Raw genomic sequence first — 21375 nt, 5'->3', positions numbered from 1 at the left:
TGAATCTCCATCGGCTTGCGAGGTGTCTCAGGATGCACCTGTAAGTCATTTCCTGTGGTGCGTCGAGTTCCCTCCCAGCGTCACTCTGTCCATCCCCGTGTCTTCTTACTTCCACTGCTGTTTCCAGTCTTGTTCACTCACTGATCTCCCAGCTCCTGTGCTACTGCCTCTTCCTTAAACAGATCAGCGTGAGAATGCAGATCTTGGGCCCTTTCAGTACTTTTGGCTCTCATCTGTCTTTTCCTTTTTTGTCTTAAAATACAAATACAGTTCAATTACAGCAAACATTAGAGGAGATCACTTTCAATTTCAACAGAACTCACGGATGTCCCATATCCTACCGAAGTCCCTGACTGTCTTCAATCTTTCACTCCGTATTTACATTGCAGTCATTGTCTCAGAAGAAACATCACACAGAAATCTCACAGCTAAAGAGGGGTGCAAGTTAGAACAAAGCTGGACAGATTCCCTGCCCATGGTCTCCTCCTGCCCTCAGGAGAAGCTCCACGGGACCCGATCCCGACTCCAGCAGTAAAGGCCAGGGAACCAGCTCTCACTGTCATCCACCCCGTGAATTAGTTTATATCCCCTAAACCTTCCAGGGCATTTCCCCACACTGTTTCTCTAAGCTGCATCTCAAATGTGGCCTCTTGAGCCTTCTGGGATCTCTAGTGGAAACTGCTTTTTTTTTTTTTTCCATTTCTTTATTCTCAACCCTTTCTCTTATGTCTAACAACGTACTTACTTCATTGTGTGGTTTCAAACATGTCCCTCCTTTCCCCACACTGATGGACTGTGCACTTCTCAACTGTGTGGCTAAAAATATGATATTTTCCAGTGAATGCTTGTGAGCAAAGTACAAAAACATTCAACAAAGAAATCTCCAAAGCTTTCCTTGCATTTGTCCTCCACCAAATAAGTGGAGGACAATTTACTTCCAACATGTACCTCATTCCTTCAAAATGTGAGGGCGCTAAATTAGAAATGTTAAAAAGTAAAAGCACCAAAATGATACAATGCAGGTGAGAAAGTTACTGATAGATTTTATCATTTATCGTGATGACATAATCCATTAATTCTCATTTCTTTCTTTCTTCGTTTCTAAGAGCTGAGTTATTAAAGGTTTAAATGTCCTATTGATTTTTTTGTTGCTGCAATAAAAACCTGCAGGGTTTACAAGATTGCTGACGTCTTGAAAGGGCAACCAGAACAGTTCTTGTCTTCACATTAAACCAGTCATCCATGACTAATAAAACTAAGATATCGAACTCTAAAATACCCCAAAGTTTGCATACTTATTTATAGTCTTTGACCATAATAATCATTATCTCTGCAACATCTTCCAGTGTAACAAGTCAAACAGTTATGCTATCAATCACCTTGGCAGATTCAAATTTACATAAATGTAAATTACAGTAGACAATAAAGGACAAAGTGCCTAAGTGTAAGCTACCCTTGTCTTCTATGGGAAATGGCAAACATGTAACTGCTCTCCCTGCACCATCGAGAGCCTACAGGATTTTTCAGGCCCTTCCCACTCCATTGCTCCTAAATCATTTCCTATTGATCATGCCAACCGTTTTCCATTGACTCTACTTTACTAAACCTATGGGGAAGAGTAGAATGTTCCAAGTCAATCAAGTCCCGGTGATTTTGCTCATTTCTTCTGTCTAGGATCTCTCTGCACTTTTGAGACTTTGGGGAATTCCTTTCACTCAGTGGCAAGCTCAAGGCTTGTGTTTTTTGGTGAGTTAGTTATTCCTCACTTGCTACTCTGAGGAGTTTAAAATCAAACTGAAGCTACAATATTGTGTGTACACACACACACACACACGAGGCTCAGATGCAAGCTGGGCCTGGAGGATGAGAGTGACTCCGATGATGTAACACATGATGGGGGATAAACTGTGGGGAAGGAGTGGGGGAGGCATGGGGAAAGACTTCGAGCAGGTTAGTTCTGCTTTCTACGTGGCCTGCTTGCCAGAAGTGGTAAATAAATCTTGCTGAAATATTTTATAGAAAGTGAGTTACCAAGTATGAACCAAGAGTGTATGGAGAGTATTTTCATGTATGGGTACCTCCTCATGTTGCCTTTGGAGAAGAATCCAGATTAAACAAAACTATCGATCTCCAATGGTTAGCAAAGACTGTAGCGCATGCTGGCTGTTGTCACCTAACCAGGAGCCAGGACATCTCGGGGGCACCCAGGATGAGCAAGCTCACCACAGCTCACCACTGCAGGATCAGCACTTCAACTCTTAAATCTTTCTTCTCATCAACAAAAATCCTGCAATGTGGCCAACGTGGGGATCCCATATTAGTGCTTCTTTAAGTGACCTAACCAAACGCAAGTGAACAACATTCACTGCATTTTTAATTCCATTTTCATTTACAGCCCCAAATCAAAAAGACAAAAATTCACAAAAACATCCAATAAATCCGTATCTTTGCATGTCAAATAAATGCATTCAGATAATTAATCTTATTGAAATTTTTGTATAACTTAAGAAAATACCACACTATTCTGTGACTTCCTATTTTCCACTAAAGAAGGCACATTGTTTTACCTACTAAGTGCATAATGAATGTGTAGCTTCCTAAACAAACATACAGAAAAATATGATTGACCTTCTAACCTTTCTTTTTGAAAATTTTATTTATTTATTTTGAAAGTCAGAGTTACAGAGAGAGAGGAGAGAGAGAGATTGATTGATTGATTCTGTCCATCCTCTGATTCACTCCCCAGACAGCCACAACAGTGGTGCTGGGCGAGGCCAGAGCCGGAAGCCAGAAGCTTCAGTTGGGTCTCCCACATGGGTGGTAGAGGACCAAATACTTCGTCCATCTTCTGCTGCCTTTCCCAGGCCATCAGCAGGGAGCTGGATAGGGAGTGGAGCAGCCGGGACACAAACCAGAGCCAGTAAGGGATGCCAGCGTCCAAGGTGGCAGCTTGACTCACACCACAAGGCAGGCCCCAGAAAGCTTTCTCTCCAGCTATGAGAGCAGCTCCAACCCTTCCGGGAGCAACTGCGACACTGAGGTGCTTTTCTCATATAGTTCACATGCTAGCCCAAGAAGCAGTTCCCAAAGCTGTTTACACAAAGGTGGCAGGGTCACTCGCATGAGAACTGCCCGGTGTGACTGCCGAGCAGGCTTACCTACAACTTGGCACACATCCAGCAGGGATGGGGTGTTTTAGCTGAATTTTCCTGAGTCCTGGTCAGAGCTGAGATGGAGACGTCTGGAGCATATTCTCTGAATTGCATGTTGATAGGGGCACTTCCAATAGTTCTATTTTTGTTCCATTCTCCCGATCTTTTTGAAGCACCCTTGTACTTGTTTTCCTGACAGATTTCTGGGGGATTGTTCGTGATTTTTTTCCTCTCCTCCATTAGTAGGATATGGTTATCTAGAATGCATGTTGTGTGGAGACTGTGGCCAGGGAACACCTAAGTACTACAATTGCTTTCCCTAGTCTGACCCTTTTTAAAAACCTTTCTACATTTCAGTTCAACATTTTTAAATCTGTATATGGTGAAGTTGGTCAGTGTCTTTTACTTAGTTTTTACTTATGTTTCTAGATTAAAGCTACAATTTACTAAGAAGGAAATAAAAGGACAGAAAGGTCTGACCCACAGCTATATGGCCACTTAGGAGACAAAGTTGAGTGGGTAATGTCATGGAGAAAGAGTGACCAGACCCAACAATCATGCTTACTAGGAGAAAAAAAATGGATCTAGACACCACACCAAACCTTGCCCCACAAAATAACTTAGGCGGATGGAAGTTACAGATGTGAAAGATGGAAAGTACGCGTTTACTTCTAGGGAAGACTAACACGTTTTTGATAGTGGTTTCATGGGCACGCCCTTCATCTCCAGTGATACCAAGTTGTTCACAGTAAACATCCACAGCCTACATCCAATTATAGCTCGATAAAGCTGGTCCCAGCTTTAAAGTTTTAGAAGGTAGTAGGAGGTCAGGTCTGCAAGAACCCGACTGAGGCAGGCTTCTTAAAGATGTGAAACAAAGACCGTGAGTGAAAGCATCAGGAATTTTGTACTTCCCACCTTCTGCCTTGAGAAAGACCCCAGCAATGGGACCCCATCCAGTATAAAAGCAATGCCAGTCATGTGGTAAGGAAAAGGAGTATGGCCCGGCTGAAGCATGAGCAAAGAAATGGGTCTTGGGGCCGGCATTATAGCATTGACGCTGACATCCCGTGTGGGCACTGGTTGATGTCCTTGCTATTCCACTTCCAATCCAGCTCCCTGTTAATGCCCTAGAAATGTACTTCTTATATATTTGGATTATTTATTCTTCCAGATTAGTTGTTACATGTTCTAAAATTCTACTAAAATTATAATTGATTTAATTAGTTTACAGAGGTTAAATACTCAAACACAAATTTTACATCTAATTTGATTCTTTCCTTCTAGAAATACACTACCTATTTCCCAGCATTAAAGTATTCCTTTGTATTGTGCTGTAAATATGTACAGTTTTGAGATAAGAATTTACATATCTTGCTAGATACATTCCTAGTTTTTAGTTTGCGTACCCTCATATATTGATTCTATTTCTAATATGTTTACCTTCTGTATTAATCCACTACCTGTGATGACCTTGAAGGCAGTCACTGATGCAACAATTATGGCTAAAAGTTGAAGATTACCTCTCTCTAATGTTTATAATTCTCGACATTTTCTGAAGCTGCTGCATCTGCTGGATTTCTGAGTCATGTGACTACTGCTCTGGTGCTGAGGAGTCTGCTCTGTTTTTTTTGTTTGTTTTTTGATAGGCAGAGTGGACAGTGAGAGAGAGAGAGACAGAGAGAAAGGTCTTCCTTTGCCGTTGGTTCACCCTCCAATGGCCGCTGCAGCTGGCGCACCGCACTGATCCGAAGCCAGGAGCCAGGTGCTTCTCCTGGTCTCCCATGGGGTGCAGGGCCCAAGCACCTGGGCCATCCTCCACTGCACTCCCTGGCCACAGCAGAGAGCTGGACTGGAAGAGGGGCAACCGGGACAGAATCCGGCGCCCCAACCGGGACTAGAACCCGGTGTGCCGGCGCCGCAAGGCAGAGGATTAGCCTAGTGAGCCGCGGCGCCGGCCATCTGTTGTTGATTTCATGGGACTTTTGTGTTGTTTCATGTCAATTATGGTGCTTCCTCCAGATGAAGTCATTCACATCGTGGTTCTCTAGGTGCTGATGGAGGTGATCTCCTACCTCAGACTTCACTCAAGGTTTGACATAAAACGTGATGACAGTCATACATCTCTCCAGAAGACGGAGGCAGAACCCCTGTTTGAAGGGCTCTGATAATTCTCCCTCTGAGGAGAGCATGGGGCTGGGTCCCATGGCCCATGCTGCACAATCACGACTGAGGACAAAGTACAGCAAGCCAGACCCTCCCCTTTCTCCAGAGCCACAGAACAGAAAGGGGACTGGGAACACGGCAGCGCTGTCTCTACACCTGTCTGCTGCAGTATCCACAGTCACTGGCAACCAGGGACTGCAGAATGCGGTCAGCATACTGTGAAACCCACGCGGACGCTGGCGGGTTTCCTGGGCAAATGGAGCTGACACACCAGAATCCCAGCCTGCAGCAGGAAAAGAAAACTGCCTCAGCGAACTTCCTGCATGCAAAGGAGCTCTGTCAGACCTCTACCAAGAAAAGCAAAGGGAAGCCCAGGTACCTTGTGGGTGCCCCGCCTCCGCCTCGCTCAGTTCAGGGTCCACATCACTAGCTGCATGCTTGGTGTCCCATCTTGGGGTGGCCCTGCAGATGCTTCATGTGTCCCCTTGTGCTTGTCCAGAGCCCAACCCCCCAGGCTGCTGGCTCTGCTCCACTCCCACTGCACACAGACACTGAGACAGCCTCCAGCCCCCCAGTGCCCACCTTCACTTCCAGGGTCTCTCCCAAGGTTCCCATTACTGTTTGGTCAGGAATTTGGTGACAAGGGTCAGTGGCTCTTAGAGTTCTGAAGTTACACATAATTGTCCCAGGAACCTTGTTATTGGGAATGTAACATTTGAAAGAAATCAAGAGGTTTAATGAATGCTTATGGTATGCATAAAAAGAAGTGCTTATGATCTATAAAAAGAGCTGAAATGGAAATTTCACACAAACACACACACACAAATTCACTGGTTTTCTGGAGAAGCAGCATTAAAATGGGGTTACATTCCTCAGTAAAAGACAAAATGTGCATGTTTTTTCCAAACAGCCATAAGCGACATTTTACTCTAGGTACCCACTGCAGTGCACGGCGTGTCGTGGAGCAGTACATTAACAGCCGGTAGTCAAGAGTGCTCTTTGTGTTTGAGCGTCCCAAGAGCACGTCTGTGAGGGGCATCACACAGAGCCCAGGAGGTCCCCTGAGAGCCGTGCTCTAGGCAAATGCTGTGCTGAGGGCAGAGGCAGGGGCTCCCCAGAAAGCGTAGCCCCAGAGCAAGTGTCCGATGCTTGGGCCTGGCCAGAGGGAAGGCAGCCCAGACCACCAGGACCCATTTATTGATCAGCCTGTGTCAAATGGTATCTTCAATTGGTGCCATACCCAAGGAACATGTGCGTAAGAGTGCTCTGTACGTTGGGTGGTTTGGGAATAAAGTTGAGTGATAGCCTGTAACTTCCAACGACTCACTGACTCATTCTTCAGTAATTCTACCGAGTAGAGCCCATGAGGTAGGCAAGCTCCAAATGTTGAACAGTATTGATATTTCACAAGGAAATGACTCTTGTCATACCACGGCACATCAAAAATGCACCTGCCATGCCAGTTACTCTCACACCAACCCCGACTCTGGGCCTCGGCAGTGACCTCACCTACCATCCCAGCTGCCCAGTTACTCTCACACCAACCCCGTCTCTGGGCTTCTGCACTGACCTGACCTAGACCTACCATCCCAGCTGCCCAGTTACTCTCACACCAACCCCGTCTCTGGGCTTCTGCACTGACCTGACCTAGACCTACCATCCCAGCTGCCCAGTTACTCTCACACTGACCCCGTCTCTGGGCCTCGGCAGTGACCTGACCTACCATCACAGCTGGGTAGCGCGTGGTTCCACTGGTGGCTGCGGTCACAGACCAGGGGCTCGTCGTCACTCAGCGTGTACCCTGGGTCGCAGCTGAACGTCACTGTGGACCTGATGCCGAAGTTGCTGCCGTGCCGGTGACCGTTTACGGGGATGCCTGGGTCCAGGCAAGAGTCCGACTCGAGAGTCACACCTATGTGCACAAAAAACACAGCACATGAAGGCCTTGCTGGTTACCCGAAAAGAAACAAAAGCATAAAGCTTTGCCAGAAAGATCACACCTGGACGTTATGCACATGAACCCAGCCACCCACTAATGCCATGTTCCAAACACAGAGCTTCACTGGTGCCCTCTCTTATAGAGTGTATCTAGTAGAACAACCCTGAGTACACACTGATGTCTCTGAATGTTACCATCCTTCACGGGAGGAAAATGAGTGGACAGGAATAAACAAGCGTGCGTGTTTCTATTCTCTCTCTCAGTCCCTTCTGCTGTCTCTCTCTCCACTTTGTCTCAGCTAGATTTTGCCAGCCACACTTTCACTTTCTCTATGCGTGCACACACCCAGGTGCATGAGGCTTGATCTCCTGAGACTGCAGTCCATAAATCCATACAGTTTTAAAATTTGCACTCCAGTCAGCTACTTTTGAGATGACTAAAATTACCCTAAGCTAAAAGATATAAAAATATAAAATGCTATGTAAAGTTTAGGAATTTTGCCATTGTGAGGGTTTTTTTCCTGCCTCTCATTATTTCCCTAGAATAGTACATGAAGGAATTTCAAAAAGTTCTCGGGAGTTGGCATTCAGACTGGGGGTGGTCAGCACACCCACTTCCCAAATCTGAGCTCTGGGTTCAGTTCCCAGCTGTGGCTCCAGACTCCATCTTCCTGCCAATGCAGACTACAGGGGCACTGGTGACGCTTCCATGTCTGGGCTCCTGTTACCACGTGGGAGACCTGCATTGCTGGCTCTGGACCCTGCCCAGGTCTGGCTGTCGCAGGCATTTCGGGAATGAACAGGGGAGTGGAAGTGACCCTTTCTCACACGCTCTCACCCTCTCTCTTTCAAATAAATACAGGCAAAATTTAAAAATAAATCAAAGTTTGTGGAAAAAAGAGAATCATTTCTATCTTGGTGCAAAAACAATTGAAGTGGATAGTTTTTAATACCAGTATACATGGATCAAAATGTTTGGACCAAAATACTTACCTTTTCATTTCATTTTACAAAAACTTTCTTAAATATCTTTGTGTATTTTTGAAGATGAGAACAAAAAGGAATAAAAAAATAACATAATAGCACTGTTTGCCCATGGAAGGAGATATGGTCCTTGCTGATTTATGTACCTCTCTCCTGGTAAAGTTTAAAACATTAGATTTAAGATCTGGAAAAGGAATGAAAATATTTAAATACTTCCAGTTTTCAGACCATTAAGTCTCACAGAGAGATCTGTGGGATATCATTGATCTCCACCATGTGTCCCACCAAAGCTTGAAGAAGCAGCTCATAAACTTGAGTCAATCAACTGTGTCTATGTAACCAGAGCCCAGAGCACAAAGCACAAGGAGTCTCAGCCCAAAGCTGGCACCTGCCTGGGCCCAGTGGGCCTTGGGTGCTGTGCTGCTGCCTGGAGAACGGGAGAACAGCAAGCCCTGAGCCTGGGGCCCTCCGGCTGCACCCCACAGGCCTCTCCCTCTGCCTGGTTCTGACGTGTAGAGCCCTTCGTTGATCTCATGGATTCCCATGTGTTCTCTGAGTCCTTCTAGAGAATTCTCCACTCCCAGAGTGGCCTTGGGAACATCCTTTTGTGCTCCAAACTGGCAGAATGTGCAGACCCTGCACTACTCAGAACCCTGTCTTTATGTTGGCAAACGCTAGGTAAAATACAGTAGAGCTGATTCTAGCAAAGTTTTCCAAAGGGAGAATGGATGAATAAGAAAGAATACAGAAAATAAAAAGAATAGACAGCATTATTTTCCCAGGAGTGTCTTCTTGGGCAACCATTCCAAGTTCCTAAAAGCAAACACAGGCCCACTTCCCTGAACAGGTCGTGGCAGCCATACAGCATCAGTGCTCCTGCTGCTGGTGTCCCTGGCTGAGGCTTCATCGTGCCAGAGCAGCGTGAGCATCTTCCTGTCCATCTCGCTCACTCGCTCTCTCTCTCACTCTCTCACACACACACACTCTCCAGGGTGTGTTCATGACTATTTCATGACCCCCCCCCCCCAGAGTGCACCTGTGCCTTGCACACACTATGGGTTGGTCGGTCTCTCTCTCTCTCTCTCTCACACACACACACACTCTCCAGGGTGTGTTCATGACTATTTCATGACCCCCCCCCCCCAGAGTGCACCTGTGCCTGTACACACTATGGATCTCTCTCTCTCTCTCTCTCTCACACACACACACACACTCTCCAGGGTGTGTTCATGAATATTTCATGACCCCCCAGAGTGCACCTGTGCCTTGCACACACTATGGGTCGGTCGGTCTCTCTCTCTCTCTCTCTCTCTCTCGGGTGGTGTTCATGACTATTTTATTACCCCCCCCCAAGTGCACCTGTGCCTTGCACACACTATGGATCTCTCGCGCGTGCACGCGTTCTCTCTCTCTCTCTCTCTCTCTCACACACACACACACACACACACACACTCACACACACATTCTCCAGGGTGGTGTTCATGACTACTTCATGACCCCCCCCAAGATGCACCTGTGCCTGCACACACTATGGATCTCTCTCTCTCTCTCTCCCTCCCTCCCTCCCTCTCTCTCGCTCTCTCTCCAGAGTGGTGTTCATGACTACTTCATGACCCCCCCCCCAAGAGTGCACCTGTGCCTGCACACACTATATATCTCTCTCACGCGTGCTCTCTCTCTCTCTCTCTCTCTCACACACACACACACACACACACTCTCCAGGGTGTGTTCATGACTACTTCATGACCCCCCCCCCAGATGCACCTGTGCCTGTACACACTATGGATCTCTCTCTCTCTCTCTCTCTCTCTCTCTCTCTCTCCAGAGTGGTGTTCATGACTATTTAATGACATCCCCCCCAGATGCACCTGTGCCTTGCACACACTATGGGTGCACAATGCTGGCTGACTGGTGTTGCAACATCAAGAGTGAGAGGAGAATGTTCTCGAAGGTGAAGCTCTGCTGAATAGAGTGGTCTCTGAGTTCCTGAATATAATCGTGAACTAGAAGATCTCTTTTCTTGAGGTGGTTTTCCACAATCACTAAGCAATACTCTCACAGCTCACCCATGCATAACAGTGACAGGAATTGCTTGGCACAGTGTGGGAATAATGCATGAATGCACAGCACCTGTGGTCCCATGTTCAATCAAAACCTTTCCTACTCACAATTCGCAGCACAAACAATAATATATATTAGAGGAAACCAAAGTATAGAAGTATAGAACTTTAAAGTTAGAATTGCTGACAGGTCCTGTGGAGCGCACGAAGCCATAACTGACGGTCAGTGAGGATGTTCTCTCATAGCTCGCTTATTTACTTGTTTTTAAAAGCAGTGGAGGCCGGCGCCGCGGCTCACTAGGCTAATCCTCCACCTTGCAGTGCCGGCACACCGGGTTCTAGTCCCGGTCGGGGCGCCGGATTCTGTCCCGGTTGCCCCTCTTCCAGGCCAGCTCTCTGCTGTGGCCAGGGAGTGCAGTGGAGGATGGCCCAAGTGCTTGGGGCCTGTACCCCATGGGAGACCAGGAGAAGCACCTGGCTCCTGCCATCGGATCAGTGTGGTGCGCCAGTCGCAGAGTACCAGCCACGGCGGCCATTGGAGGGTGAACTAATGGCAAAGGAAGACCTTTCTCTCTGTCTCCCTCTCTCACTGTCCACTCTGCCTGTGGAAAAAAAAAAAAGAAAAAAAAAAGAATGCACATTACCTTCTGTCTAAAGCTAGCAGTGGGTTATATGTCCTGGCTCTTCCTAACTGTGCAGATAGAACAATTAAAAAAAAAAAAAGCAGTGGGTGCCCATACTGATTTGTGGGGTTCCAGGCACTGCGTTCTGTCACACTTCCCCTCATGTGCGTGTGCAGGGAGCGCCTGCTAGGATCCTAACAATAGACCTGATTGCAATTCACCTGAAGCAGGCCAGGCTCGAGATCCTGCAATCAGCAGACAGTCAAGGGAGGTGCCATCCTTGCAGGGTTAGCAAAGGAAGTCAGCTGCCGAGGACAGGTGCCCCTCACGTCCACCACTGTGTCTGCCACGATTCACAGCCCTTCTCTTCCCTCCTGGCCCCAGCCCTGGCAGTACAAAGCACAGTGCATGTCAGCGGAATCCACTGAAACCAGAGAAGCATTCAGGTTCTGTTCCTCTGTCTCCTGCTTATACCAGAGCCCCTAGGAACTTTCTGACACAGATGGGCTTCCTTTCACTTGCCCTTTGGAGAAGGGACCGGATACATCTGCTACCTGGTGAAGAACAGGGGTGGCTCCTTTGAAGGCCATCCACGTGCTGCATGTCTCAATGCACATTTGATGGACGCAGGGTGTGTCCCGGCTACTGACCTTCACAAAGGTCTCATCCATGGGAAGATGGCCACTGCCTGAGCATCGTTTCTATGCCACACCACAATCGCCACTTTTCACATCAATGGTGTGAAACACACTCACTCACAGAAAAGAAACTAATCAGTCACATTACATTTTCAATGTGATTCCCAGGTAAGTCCTTGCCTGCCTCTCACTTCTCCCTTACATATTTGTGTGTTCACACCATAGAGTGTGTATGTGTGCATGCATGTGTGTGATACCCAACATATATGTGCATGGGTGACATTCAATGTGTGTGCGTACCTGTACATGAGAACCAGGCCGCAAAAAACATCACTAAATCCCAGAAAAATTATCTGCGTTCACACACACAATATGCTCCTTTACTTTTCAAAAAATTTAAATAACATGAAGTATGAACCACACCATAGGATGTTTTGTACACAGTGAATACCTATTCTTCTTTCAGATACTATTTAAACAGATAATTTTGAGAACATTTCCAAGGAATGCTCTAAAATTGAGTGGAAGACCTCCATGCATTTGAAAATTAATTTGCAATTCTCAATAAGATTAAAGCTGTTTTGAAGTAGTGAGTGAAAGATCGGCAAACAAATAAAGGGAAGGATTGTTCCGGAAGGACAACTCAGTTCGGTTCATAGAAAGAAACTGTGCCACATCCCTCACAAAGAACAAATACAAGAATAGGCTGTGACTGGACACGTTGTCGGAGTGGTGGCTCACAAGGCAGCCAGCCCACAGAGCAGAGCTTTGCTTCTAAATGTGCTTTTAGGAGAACCTTGAGGAACTGGCTTCGGTCTGGTGCCTGTGAGCTCAGACAGCAGATCTGAAGCGAACGCCACTCATGGCAGCTCACGACCCTCACGGCAGCTCTGCAAACACAAGCAGCCTTGCACACAGGGGCTGTAATTCTGGCAAGGCTTTCTGGCTGGAAACAGGCTGTCAGGGCCTATGTGGACAGGAAGAGGGACCATGATAGTTCTGCAAAGCAAGGAAGCTTTACAAAGCCAGCCATGTATGATCAAAGACAAAAGAGAGATGAGCAACTCTATCATTTTCAAGTGGCACAGAGAATTTGACACACGTCATTCATGTGTCGGGCAATGGATTCTTTGAGAATGTCTTGATGAGCAGATGCCAGCCTTTTCCAGTGTCTGTAAGCCAGCTTCAGAACACATTTCCACAAGGCTGCTGGGCACACTCAGATTCATAAAGGGGTTGAGTACAATCGTCGTTCCCACATCACCTCCTCTGCCTGCCTTCCTGGTGCCTTTCTCCTTCTCTTCCTGCTGATACCCACTGCCCCATCCCTCTCACCCACTCTAGGTTCTATCTCCTGGGACCCATGCATCAGGCCTGGGCTCACTGCACTCCCAGATCACATCCACTCTCCGTCTCATTCAGAACCACCTTGAGCGCGTGAGGAAAAATTCAGAATTCTGGCCAGCGGTGAACCAGCTTCCTGAATCACAACATGCGGAGTCTGGACTCAGGACACCCATGTGGGAGAACCAGGGCACTGTGACACTGGAAACAACTGCTCTGCAGTAGCCTTCCACACCAGGTGGCCATGTGACAGCTACAGAGCTCTCCGGAGTGCCCCGGCCTCTCCACCCACACAGAGGTGGCAGCGTGGGACTCGCGAGCAGCCCATGGGCTGGTATCTGCTTGGTTTGAAGGCCCCGCAGGCACCTGTGCAGGCAACACCAGCTGATGATGCTGCTGTACAAATCCCAGGCCTTTCTTACAGAAACATCATAGCCGCATTCGTCTGGAGTGAACTCAGACCACAGGCCCTCAGAACACAGGGCTCTGAGAACTTGCTAAGGGGACTGTTCCTACTTGACTGTATTTTACTGTCTTTGTTTCTTGTCTTGTCTTTTTTATTTGTTTCTTTCATTCATTTCTTCATGTATTCACTTATGAAGCTGAGAAACAGAGAGAGAGAATTCCATCCCCTGGCTCACTCCTAGAATGCCCTCAACAGCCAGGTCTGGGACGGGCTGAAGCCAGGAGGCCACAACTCAGTTAGAGTCTCCCACAGGAGACTGCATTGCCTGCGCCATCACCACCTGCTCCCTCCCAGGGCGCTCATCTTCAGGAAGCTGGAATCAAGAGCAGAGTCTGGGGTCAAGACCAGATCTTTCAATGTGTGTGTCTTAACTGGTGTGTAGACACTGCTGCTCTCTTCCATGGACAGAGCTACCTCCATGCTTTTCCAATATGCAGGAAGGAAAAGAAAGACCAAAGCGCTAGGGTGACTATAAATGTATGACACAGGGCTACCACTGTACCACAAAAGAAAAAAAAAAAACACATCTTGCTGGTAGTTTTCTTACTTCTGATGCAGAGTACGTTGCCACTGGGTCCCTCCAGCTGAGGGACACAGCCTTGGTGAGATGCACAGGGCGCATCAGGGGACCCTCACCACACTATTTCCTGTGTCACTGCGGATTACAAAGGATGGGTGCCGACTGCATTATTCCTCTGCTGCACACTCACGCGAGCAGCCTCCTCTGATGTTAGTGAGGATGGAACGCTGCACGGGAGCTGTGCACAGACTTCCTACCACTTGGTGCTCCAGGAAGGATGCATGAGGACAGCTGCTTCCCTAAAGGAGGTAAGTGAGTGAGTCACATCCTCCCGCCTGCATGTGGCCTCCGAGGCACACGAGGCAGGCACGGTGACCTACAGCTACTCAGTGGACAGGAGAGGAAAAGTGCGCCCTGGTCACCAGCAATGCTGTCCTCTTGCTTCACCCACTCATGTTCCACGCACTCATCCAAGGACGGACAGCATGGCCGGGCTGGGGAGAGCTGACAGAGGACAGGGCCAAGCTCCTCTGCATTTGGGGGTTTCACGTACGCAAATGGCTGCAGAGCACATATGCTGTTGCACCAAAGAAAAGTCATGTAAGGCATGTGAAAAAGCAGTAAGAAAGGACACACTTGGGGTCTTCCATTTCACACTGAGGTGAGTGCCATGTGTATGTGGAAGCATGAGAAAGGACACGCTTGGGGTCTTCCATTTTACACTGAGGTGAGTGCCATGTGTATGTGGAAGCATGACTAATGGTGCTGAACCGAACTTTGTATTGCTCTGGAAGTCATTAAAAGCCAACTTCTTGCTATTAGAATGTGAGTATAATATTATTCTCTTAATCCACATCCATACATGACCTTACGTGTGTATACACGTACATACGCCTACAACACTAATGTGAGTGTGTGCAGCAGAGCAGTTACTAACTGGTTGTGCCAGGTGAGGGGCGGCAGAGGTTAACCTGTGGAGCAGAAGAGGATGTGTGGGGAAAAGTCAGGAACAGAGAAACAAGACTGAAACTCCAGCAGGTACAACCCCATGTGCACACCTGCACACCTGCGATGCTTTAAAGGGAAGGTCAAAGTGCATGCTACTTATCCTGGAATACAGGTCCTGCAAGACAGGCCTGGGGCCGGGCCTGTACAGGGGGCTGGCCTAGCTTTGGTGGTCTACACTGACGTGCGTCCAGGAGACGCCCTGGACATGTTTTCCCATGCGGCAAACATCACCGGTAGATGCTGTGAGCTGATCTCACAGGTTCAGAAGTCCAGTCTTGAGCTCGGGAAGCGGAAACGGAGAGGGTCACTTACCCCAGTCCATCTTAGCAATCACCCAGAGTGGTTTTCCTTAGCAATGACAGCTGCAGAAACCACCATGTGGCATGACTAGGCTGGGCTTTCATCCTCTCTCCTCCCTCCCTATAGGCTGTGTACCCCGAGAACCGTAGGCCACCCACATCTTCCCGCCACCTCCCTGTGTACCGCCTGGGGCACACCCTGAGATGCAGCCTGGTTGTGGTGTCTAGAGTGGGCAGTGGAGGAGCCCACACCACCCCTGCCACCGGACAGCCAGGCTGGGAGGCTGCTGAGTCGCCTGGAGTGACCTCGAATGCGTCTGTAGCATGCGGCCACTCACTCTCGTAGTGGATGAGGAAGCCCACGCTGGAGCGGCTGTTGTCGGTGGTGAAGAGCAGGTACATGAAGTTGCCGGTGCTGATGAGGAACTGTGGCGCCTGCGTGCCATGGTACTCGCCGATCAACGGTGACGACCCTGCCGGCCCATCACGCACCTCCAGGGTGTCGTAGTTGACTTCCGTCTGGAACCTGCCGGGCAGAGCCGCCATGGCGTTAGCACCGGTGTGAGCGCTGGTGTTGGCATTGGCGTTAGCAGTAGTTGGCATCAGCATTAGCGCCACACCTTGCTAAGCACCCATCACCTCCACCAAAGCCCCGTCTTTTCTCTGCAAGATGCACACACCCCAAGTCCCTCCCTCTTCTACAGCACAGCACAGACAGGTTTGTGGCTAAGCTACAAGACATACTGTGAGCTGGATTAGATTGCTTACACAGAGAGATCAATAGGATGCAGACAGAAAGATCACTAGATCATAGATATCTGTTAAGTAGACAGACACGTAATAGTCAGATGCTGTACACATGGACAGACAGAAGAGAAAAAAAAAACAGATAAACAATGGGTAGACAGACGATAGATGATAGACACGTGGACATGCAGAAAACAGATCAACGGATCACAGGTAATCGGTAGACAGATAATAGGACAGATACATGCACAGATAGAAGATAGATCAATAGATCATAGATGATACATACATGGATACACAGAAGATACAAGAACAGATGGAGGATGGACATGAGGACAGACAGAAGATAGAGAAACATACAGATGATAGATTACAGCTCCGTACATGTCCATCCTCAGTTAGTTAAAGGCCAATTCTGCATTTTCCAGCTATTTTTCTTGGTCCTCTGTTTAACATGATCATAGGCATCTTAAAGGAAGTGATTCCGGGCCAGCGCCGTGGCTTACTAGGCTAATTCTCCACCTGTGGCGGGGGTACTCCGGGTTCTAGTCCCGGTTGGGGCACTGGTTCTGTCCCGGGTGCTCCTCATCCAGGCCAGCTCTCTGCTCTGACCCAGGAAGGCAGTGGAGGATGGCCCAGGTCCTTGGACCCTGCACCCACATGGGAGACCAGGAGAAGCACCTGGCTCCTGGCTTCGGATCAGCACAGCGCGCCAGCTGTAACAGCCATTTGGGGGGTGAACCAATGGAAGGAAAACTTTTCTCTCTGTCTTTCTCTCTCACTGTCTAAACTCTGCCTGTCAAAAAAAAAAGGGGGTGGGGGGGAGGAAGTGACTCCTAAAGGAAGAGGCCACTTTGAGTGCCCGACACTGCTCTAGATACTTTCCACAAAGAAAGAAATCTCCATGCCTGTTCCACTTACAGCAGCTCCAGCACACTAGAGTCCTACTCAGGGCATTGCTACTTCAGGCACCAAATGATAGTTTAATGATCTGAAAAAGTTAGAACGGCTTCCACAAACTGCTTAACTTCTCTTTCGCTTCTGGAGAAGCTGGTCCAAGATTACACTGATAGGAAGTTTCAGCCACTTGGGTACCTTTGGATGCAACGAAGGTACCATTCCAGGCCCTGAGATCATTTTCTAAATGGGACCGTCTTGTCCCCCAAGAGCTAACCTGGTTTCCAAGTGCCTGCCTTTGTCCGCAGGGAGCAGCTTAAGCATCCCGAGCCTGTGACTCACTCAGTGCCTGAGAGCAGGGACCTGCACGGGAGCCTGGGCAGCTGCCACGCTCTGCAGTGGACGTGTCTGGGAGGGCCAAGTCAAGAGCACACGGGAAGCTCCCTTGGTTCCCTGGCCACAGTGCTGCTCTCCTTATAACTGAGGCACACCCCTCCTGGGGCAAATGCAGGAAGCTTCCATATCCTTACAACTAAATAGGTTGTACCCCGTTATAACTAAATTAGCTACAATCTCCTAGTGCAAACCCACAATAGTTAAACAACAATTATACATCCTTGCAACTAACCAAGTTGTACCCTGCTTACAACTAAGTCAGGTACACTCTTCCTAGTGCAAACACACGCAAATTCTATTACCATTACAACTAACTAGGCTGGTTATGCTTCATAAAGAAGGATTTGAACCCTGTGTGTCATGCGACTGGCTGAGTAAGGACACAGCTGGTGTGGCAGGGTCACAGAGGGCCAGCCTTGACTTTCACTACTCCAAGTCTCTTTTAAAGACTCTGATTTCGTCATTGTCTGGGTTTGAACTCAAGAAGCCTAGACAAGCAGGAAGCTACTCTCATTCAATCGGCTGTCACCAAAGCAGTGGCATCCCTGACTGACAGGTGCACCTCGTGAGAGCAGGAAGGTTTCTGGGGCAACCTCAGACACAGAAGAGTCTGAAGCTCTTCGTTACCGGACAAGCTGGCCCACTAACGCGGGACCGAGCATCTGTGCAAGCGGACACATCACTTACGAGGATGTCGGCTCACAGGCCATGCTGCACGCTAACAGCATTTGTGCAGTTCAGCTGTAGGAGAGCTGTGCACTGTAGCTGAGACAAAAACCTCAAACTCAAAATATATTGGGAATACAAGGTACCCAGAAATGAATTTAGCAAAACAGCCGAGTGAAATCATGCTGAAAAAGAAACAACGGGAAACACTGAGCAAGCATCTTTCTTCAGGCAACTGACACAGGAGGGCTACGGAATTGTGCAAAACAAGAATTCAAAATCGCTGCTTTTAGCGACTGGCTGAAACCTGACGCCCTGCTAGGAATCAGCTTCCGCCGCTCTCACTGCCAGAGCATGTAAAAATCAATAGGAATCCAAATTTAACTTATTAAATATCTACAGTTTACTAATATTCCTTATGATTACAAATATTTGCAGAAATAAGTTCTCCAATATAGTGGATACATAAACCAAAATTGGTTGGTTCCTCTTAGAAATTATCCTACTAGGTATTATTAGCATCCCACACGGGTAAGCAGCAACTTCAGTAATACTCTAAATAGAAATTGTGATAAAGATAACACAGCTCCTGTGAAGAACATCCCTCTGCTGATATGGTCACTGACTGTTAGAAAATTACTTGAGGACAAAAGGAAAATATTGTAATTTGTCCACCTTTGTGGGTAAACTCTATCATCCTGAGTACTAACACAATGAACACAGTCTAGTAACGAGAAGTTCCTTGTTAGAGGCAGCCCAGTGTTCAGAAATAAAGCTTGAAACCCTAACAAAATATTTCCTGAGTTTAAAGCATTTTTACTTTCCAGTCATCCATGGGATTCAATGTTGACACAAATGGGCACATTCTATCTCGCAGAAATCGACTCTCAGGCTTATTGTGTTGGGTTATCAGATGCACGTTCCAGGGAGGGGATCACTCTTAGGTGGTTAACAGGTGAGTGACCTGTGGTATTCACCTGCTGTCATCCCTGCAGGCACTAGCAGGCGTCACCAGGCAGGACCAGTCTCTGCTGCTGCAGAGGGTCTTCAGGGGCCCAATGGCCAGAGGTGCCACCAGGGGCACTGAGACAACACGCGGGATCGCTTCCAGCAGAGGTCCAAAACACAGGTCAGACTCAGGCCAGCCCCAGGGAGCGGTCACCTGGGATTCCCCATCAGCCTGCAGGGCAGGGATGGCTGTGGGCTTCGTGGGCAACATTCAAGACCAAAATTCAGCAGTGGGTGCCTGCTTCTTTCTCAGTGAGCTCCTCTGGGCAACCAATGAAGAGCGGTCATCGTTCTAAGCTTCACACCCTCACCTGCAAACAACACAGTCCTGAGGCCCAAATGGAGGAAGAAAAGCTCTTTTCTTACCGGTCAAAAGTGATTTTGATAGAGTGCCCTGGTTTGGCTTCAATGATCCATTCACAATTTAGAGAGTCTTTGTAATATCCCGGCCATCCCGGAGGCAAAATCACTCCACTGGCAGCTGTCAGGTGTCCTCCACAGGGGGCTGAAAGGAGACAGAGCATCTGAGAGGCAAAGTGGAGGTTGGGGGAGGCAGGTTGTGACAACAGGTTGGTAGAAGGCAGGAATCCACTCCTGTGCTCACCGATCGGCCATTCACAAGTAGGAAAGCAAAACTCATGCCCCAAAGCCATGAGTTCGTTGAAAGCAAGGTCTCTGCATTCCACCTGTGGCATTTATCATGAAGCCACGCCAAGCACTCTCCCTAGAGCTTCTCTGTTGAACCATTTAACACGGATGCTCTCACTTCGAGTCACAGTGACCTCCAGACGAACACAGCATTGTCACCTGTTTCACATGCATGTGGAACTCAACAAACACCAGCTTAGTAAACTCACCTATAAAATTTAAGCACTATGAGGGCTCTGTGTGTGTGTGTGTGTGGTTATTCATTTTAATAAAATGGTTTGCCCCACACAAATGGAACTGTGGATGAATGTTACAAAACAAAATAGCTTTCAGCCAGATTCAGTAAGTACGGAAGTGGCCTTCGTTGCTCCTTCTGAAGAGGTGTGCAGCAAACAACATCCATAATAACAAAGACCACAAGAGGGAGAGGTGTGTGCCTAGGGCGCAATGAAACCAGTTATGCACCTGTGGATCATGTCAGGAAATATCTATATTTAATACCACAACTGCACACATTTCTGCCTGGAGACACTTTTTTCTCCAGATTTTGTTTTCTTTCTCAAAGCTTGTTGCTATTGGAAATACTCCTTGTAAAACTACAGATATCAAATCAAACATATGAAAATGTGCTAGTTAAAAAAAACAAACAAACAAACAAAAAAAAAACCTCCTGGGGCCAGCACTGTGGCATATGGAGTAAAGCCACTGCCTGTGATGACAGCATCCCATATGGGCACTGGTTCAAAAACCAGGCTGCTCCACTTTGAATCCAGCTCCCTGTGAATGACCAGCAAAAGCAGCAGAAGATGGCCCAACTGCCTGGGTCCCTGCACTCACATGGGACACCGTAGGAAGCTCCTGGCTCCTGGCTTATGGCCATTTGGAGAGTAATTCAGTGGATCAAAGATCTCTTTCTCTGTCTCTCCCTCTCTCTCTAATACTAATCTGATAGAATAAAAAAGGGAGAGAACGATCCAACATGGGAAGTGGGATACACAGCAGACCCATAGAATGGCAGATGTCCTAAATAGCACTCTGGCCTCAGAATCAGCCCTTAAGGCATTTGGATCTGGCTGAAGAGCCCATGAGAGTATTTCAGGCATGGAAAGCCAAAACATTCTGGCAAAAATAAAATAAAATAAAAGACTTAAATGAAAGATCTCTGTGAGTGAGATCCCAGTGGAAAGAATGGGGCCATCAAAGAAGGAGGTACCTTTCTCTGAAGGGAGAACTTCCACTTTGACTATGACCTTGTCTAAATAAGATCAAAAGTCAGCGAACTCAAAATGCTTCCATAGCCTTGGCAACTCATGACAAGAGCCTAGGGTGATTACTGACACCATAAACAAGAGTGTCAATTGTTAAGTCAACACCAGGAGTCACTGTGCACTTACTCCCCATGTAGGATCTCTGTCCTTAATGTGTTGTTCAATGTGAATTAATGCTATAACTAGTACTCAAACAGTATTTTACACTTTGTGTTTCTGTGTGGGTGCAAACTGTTGAAATCTTTCCTTAATATATACTAAATTGATCTTCTGTATATACTAAAGAATCTCCTTTAGCAAAGTCCTACTTTTTATGGAAAAGTGGCAATATGTGCCATTATACTGATATAATATTTATAATGGAATAATTTTTGGAAATCAGTGTAAAAGTTGTACATAGGGTGTAATTTAAATCAATTGAAAGAAAAATTCCACTCAGGGAAAAGGGCAGGGAAATTCACAACTGTTCAAACAGTGTGACACTGGGTGACTGCTTCACAGATTACATGTTTCCTGATAAGTTTATTAAATATGTGGCAAGAGGTAG

General features: G+C 47.4%; 1 protein-coding gene across 2 annotated transcripts in view; it reads right to left on the bottom strand.

Moving 5' to 3' along the window:
- CSMD1 (CUB and Sushi multiple domains 1) overlaps positions 1–21375 on the bottom strand; it is a 2062046-nt gene that overhangs the window by 383848 nt on the left and 1656823 nt on the right. For both annotated transcript variants that reach the window (XM_070047233.2, XM_070047234.2), the window contains exons 16-18: positions 19279–19417; positions 15537–15724; positions 7042–7230 (exon numbers count right to left, since the gene is read on the bottom strand). In XM_070047233.2, coding sequence (XP_069903334.2) covers positions 7042–7230; positions 15537–15724; positions 19279–19417 — 516 coding nt within the window. The remainder of the gene's footprint in view (positions 1–7041; positions 7231–15536; positions 15725–19278; positions 19418–21375) is intronic.

The sequence above is a fragment of the Oryctolagus cuniculus genome, chromosome 8, assembly GCF_051225735.1.
Source record: "Oryctolagus cuniculus isolate XC-2025 breed Fujian yellow rabbit chromosome 8, ASM5122573v1, whole genome shotgun sequence".
Lineage (NCBI taxonomy): Eukaryota > Metazoa > Chordata > Mammalia > Lagomorpha > Leporidae > Oryctolagus > Oryctolagus cuniculus.
Note: the sequence above shows the minus strand (reverse complement) of the source record. Positions and strands in the feature narration are given on the sequence as shown.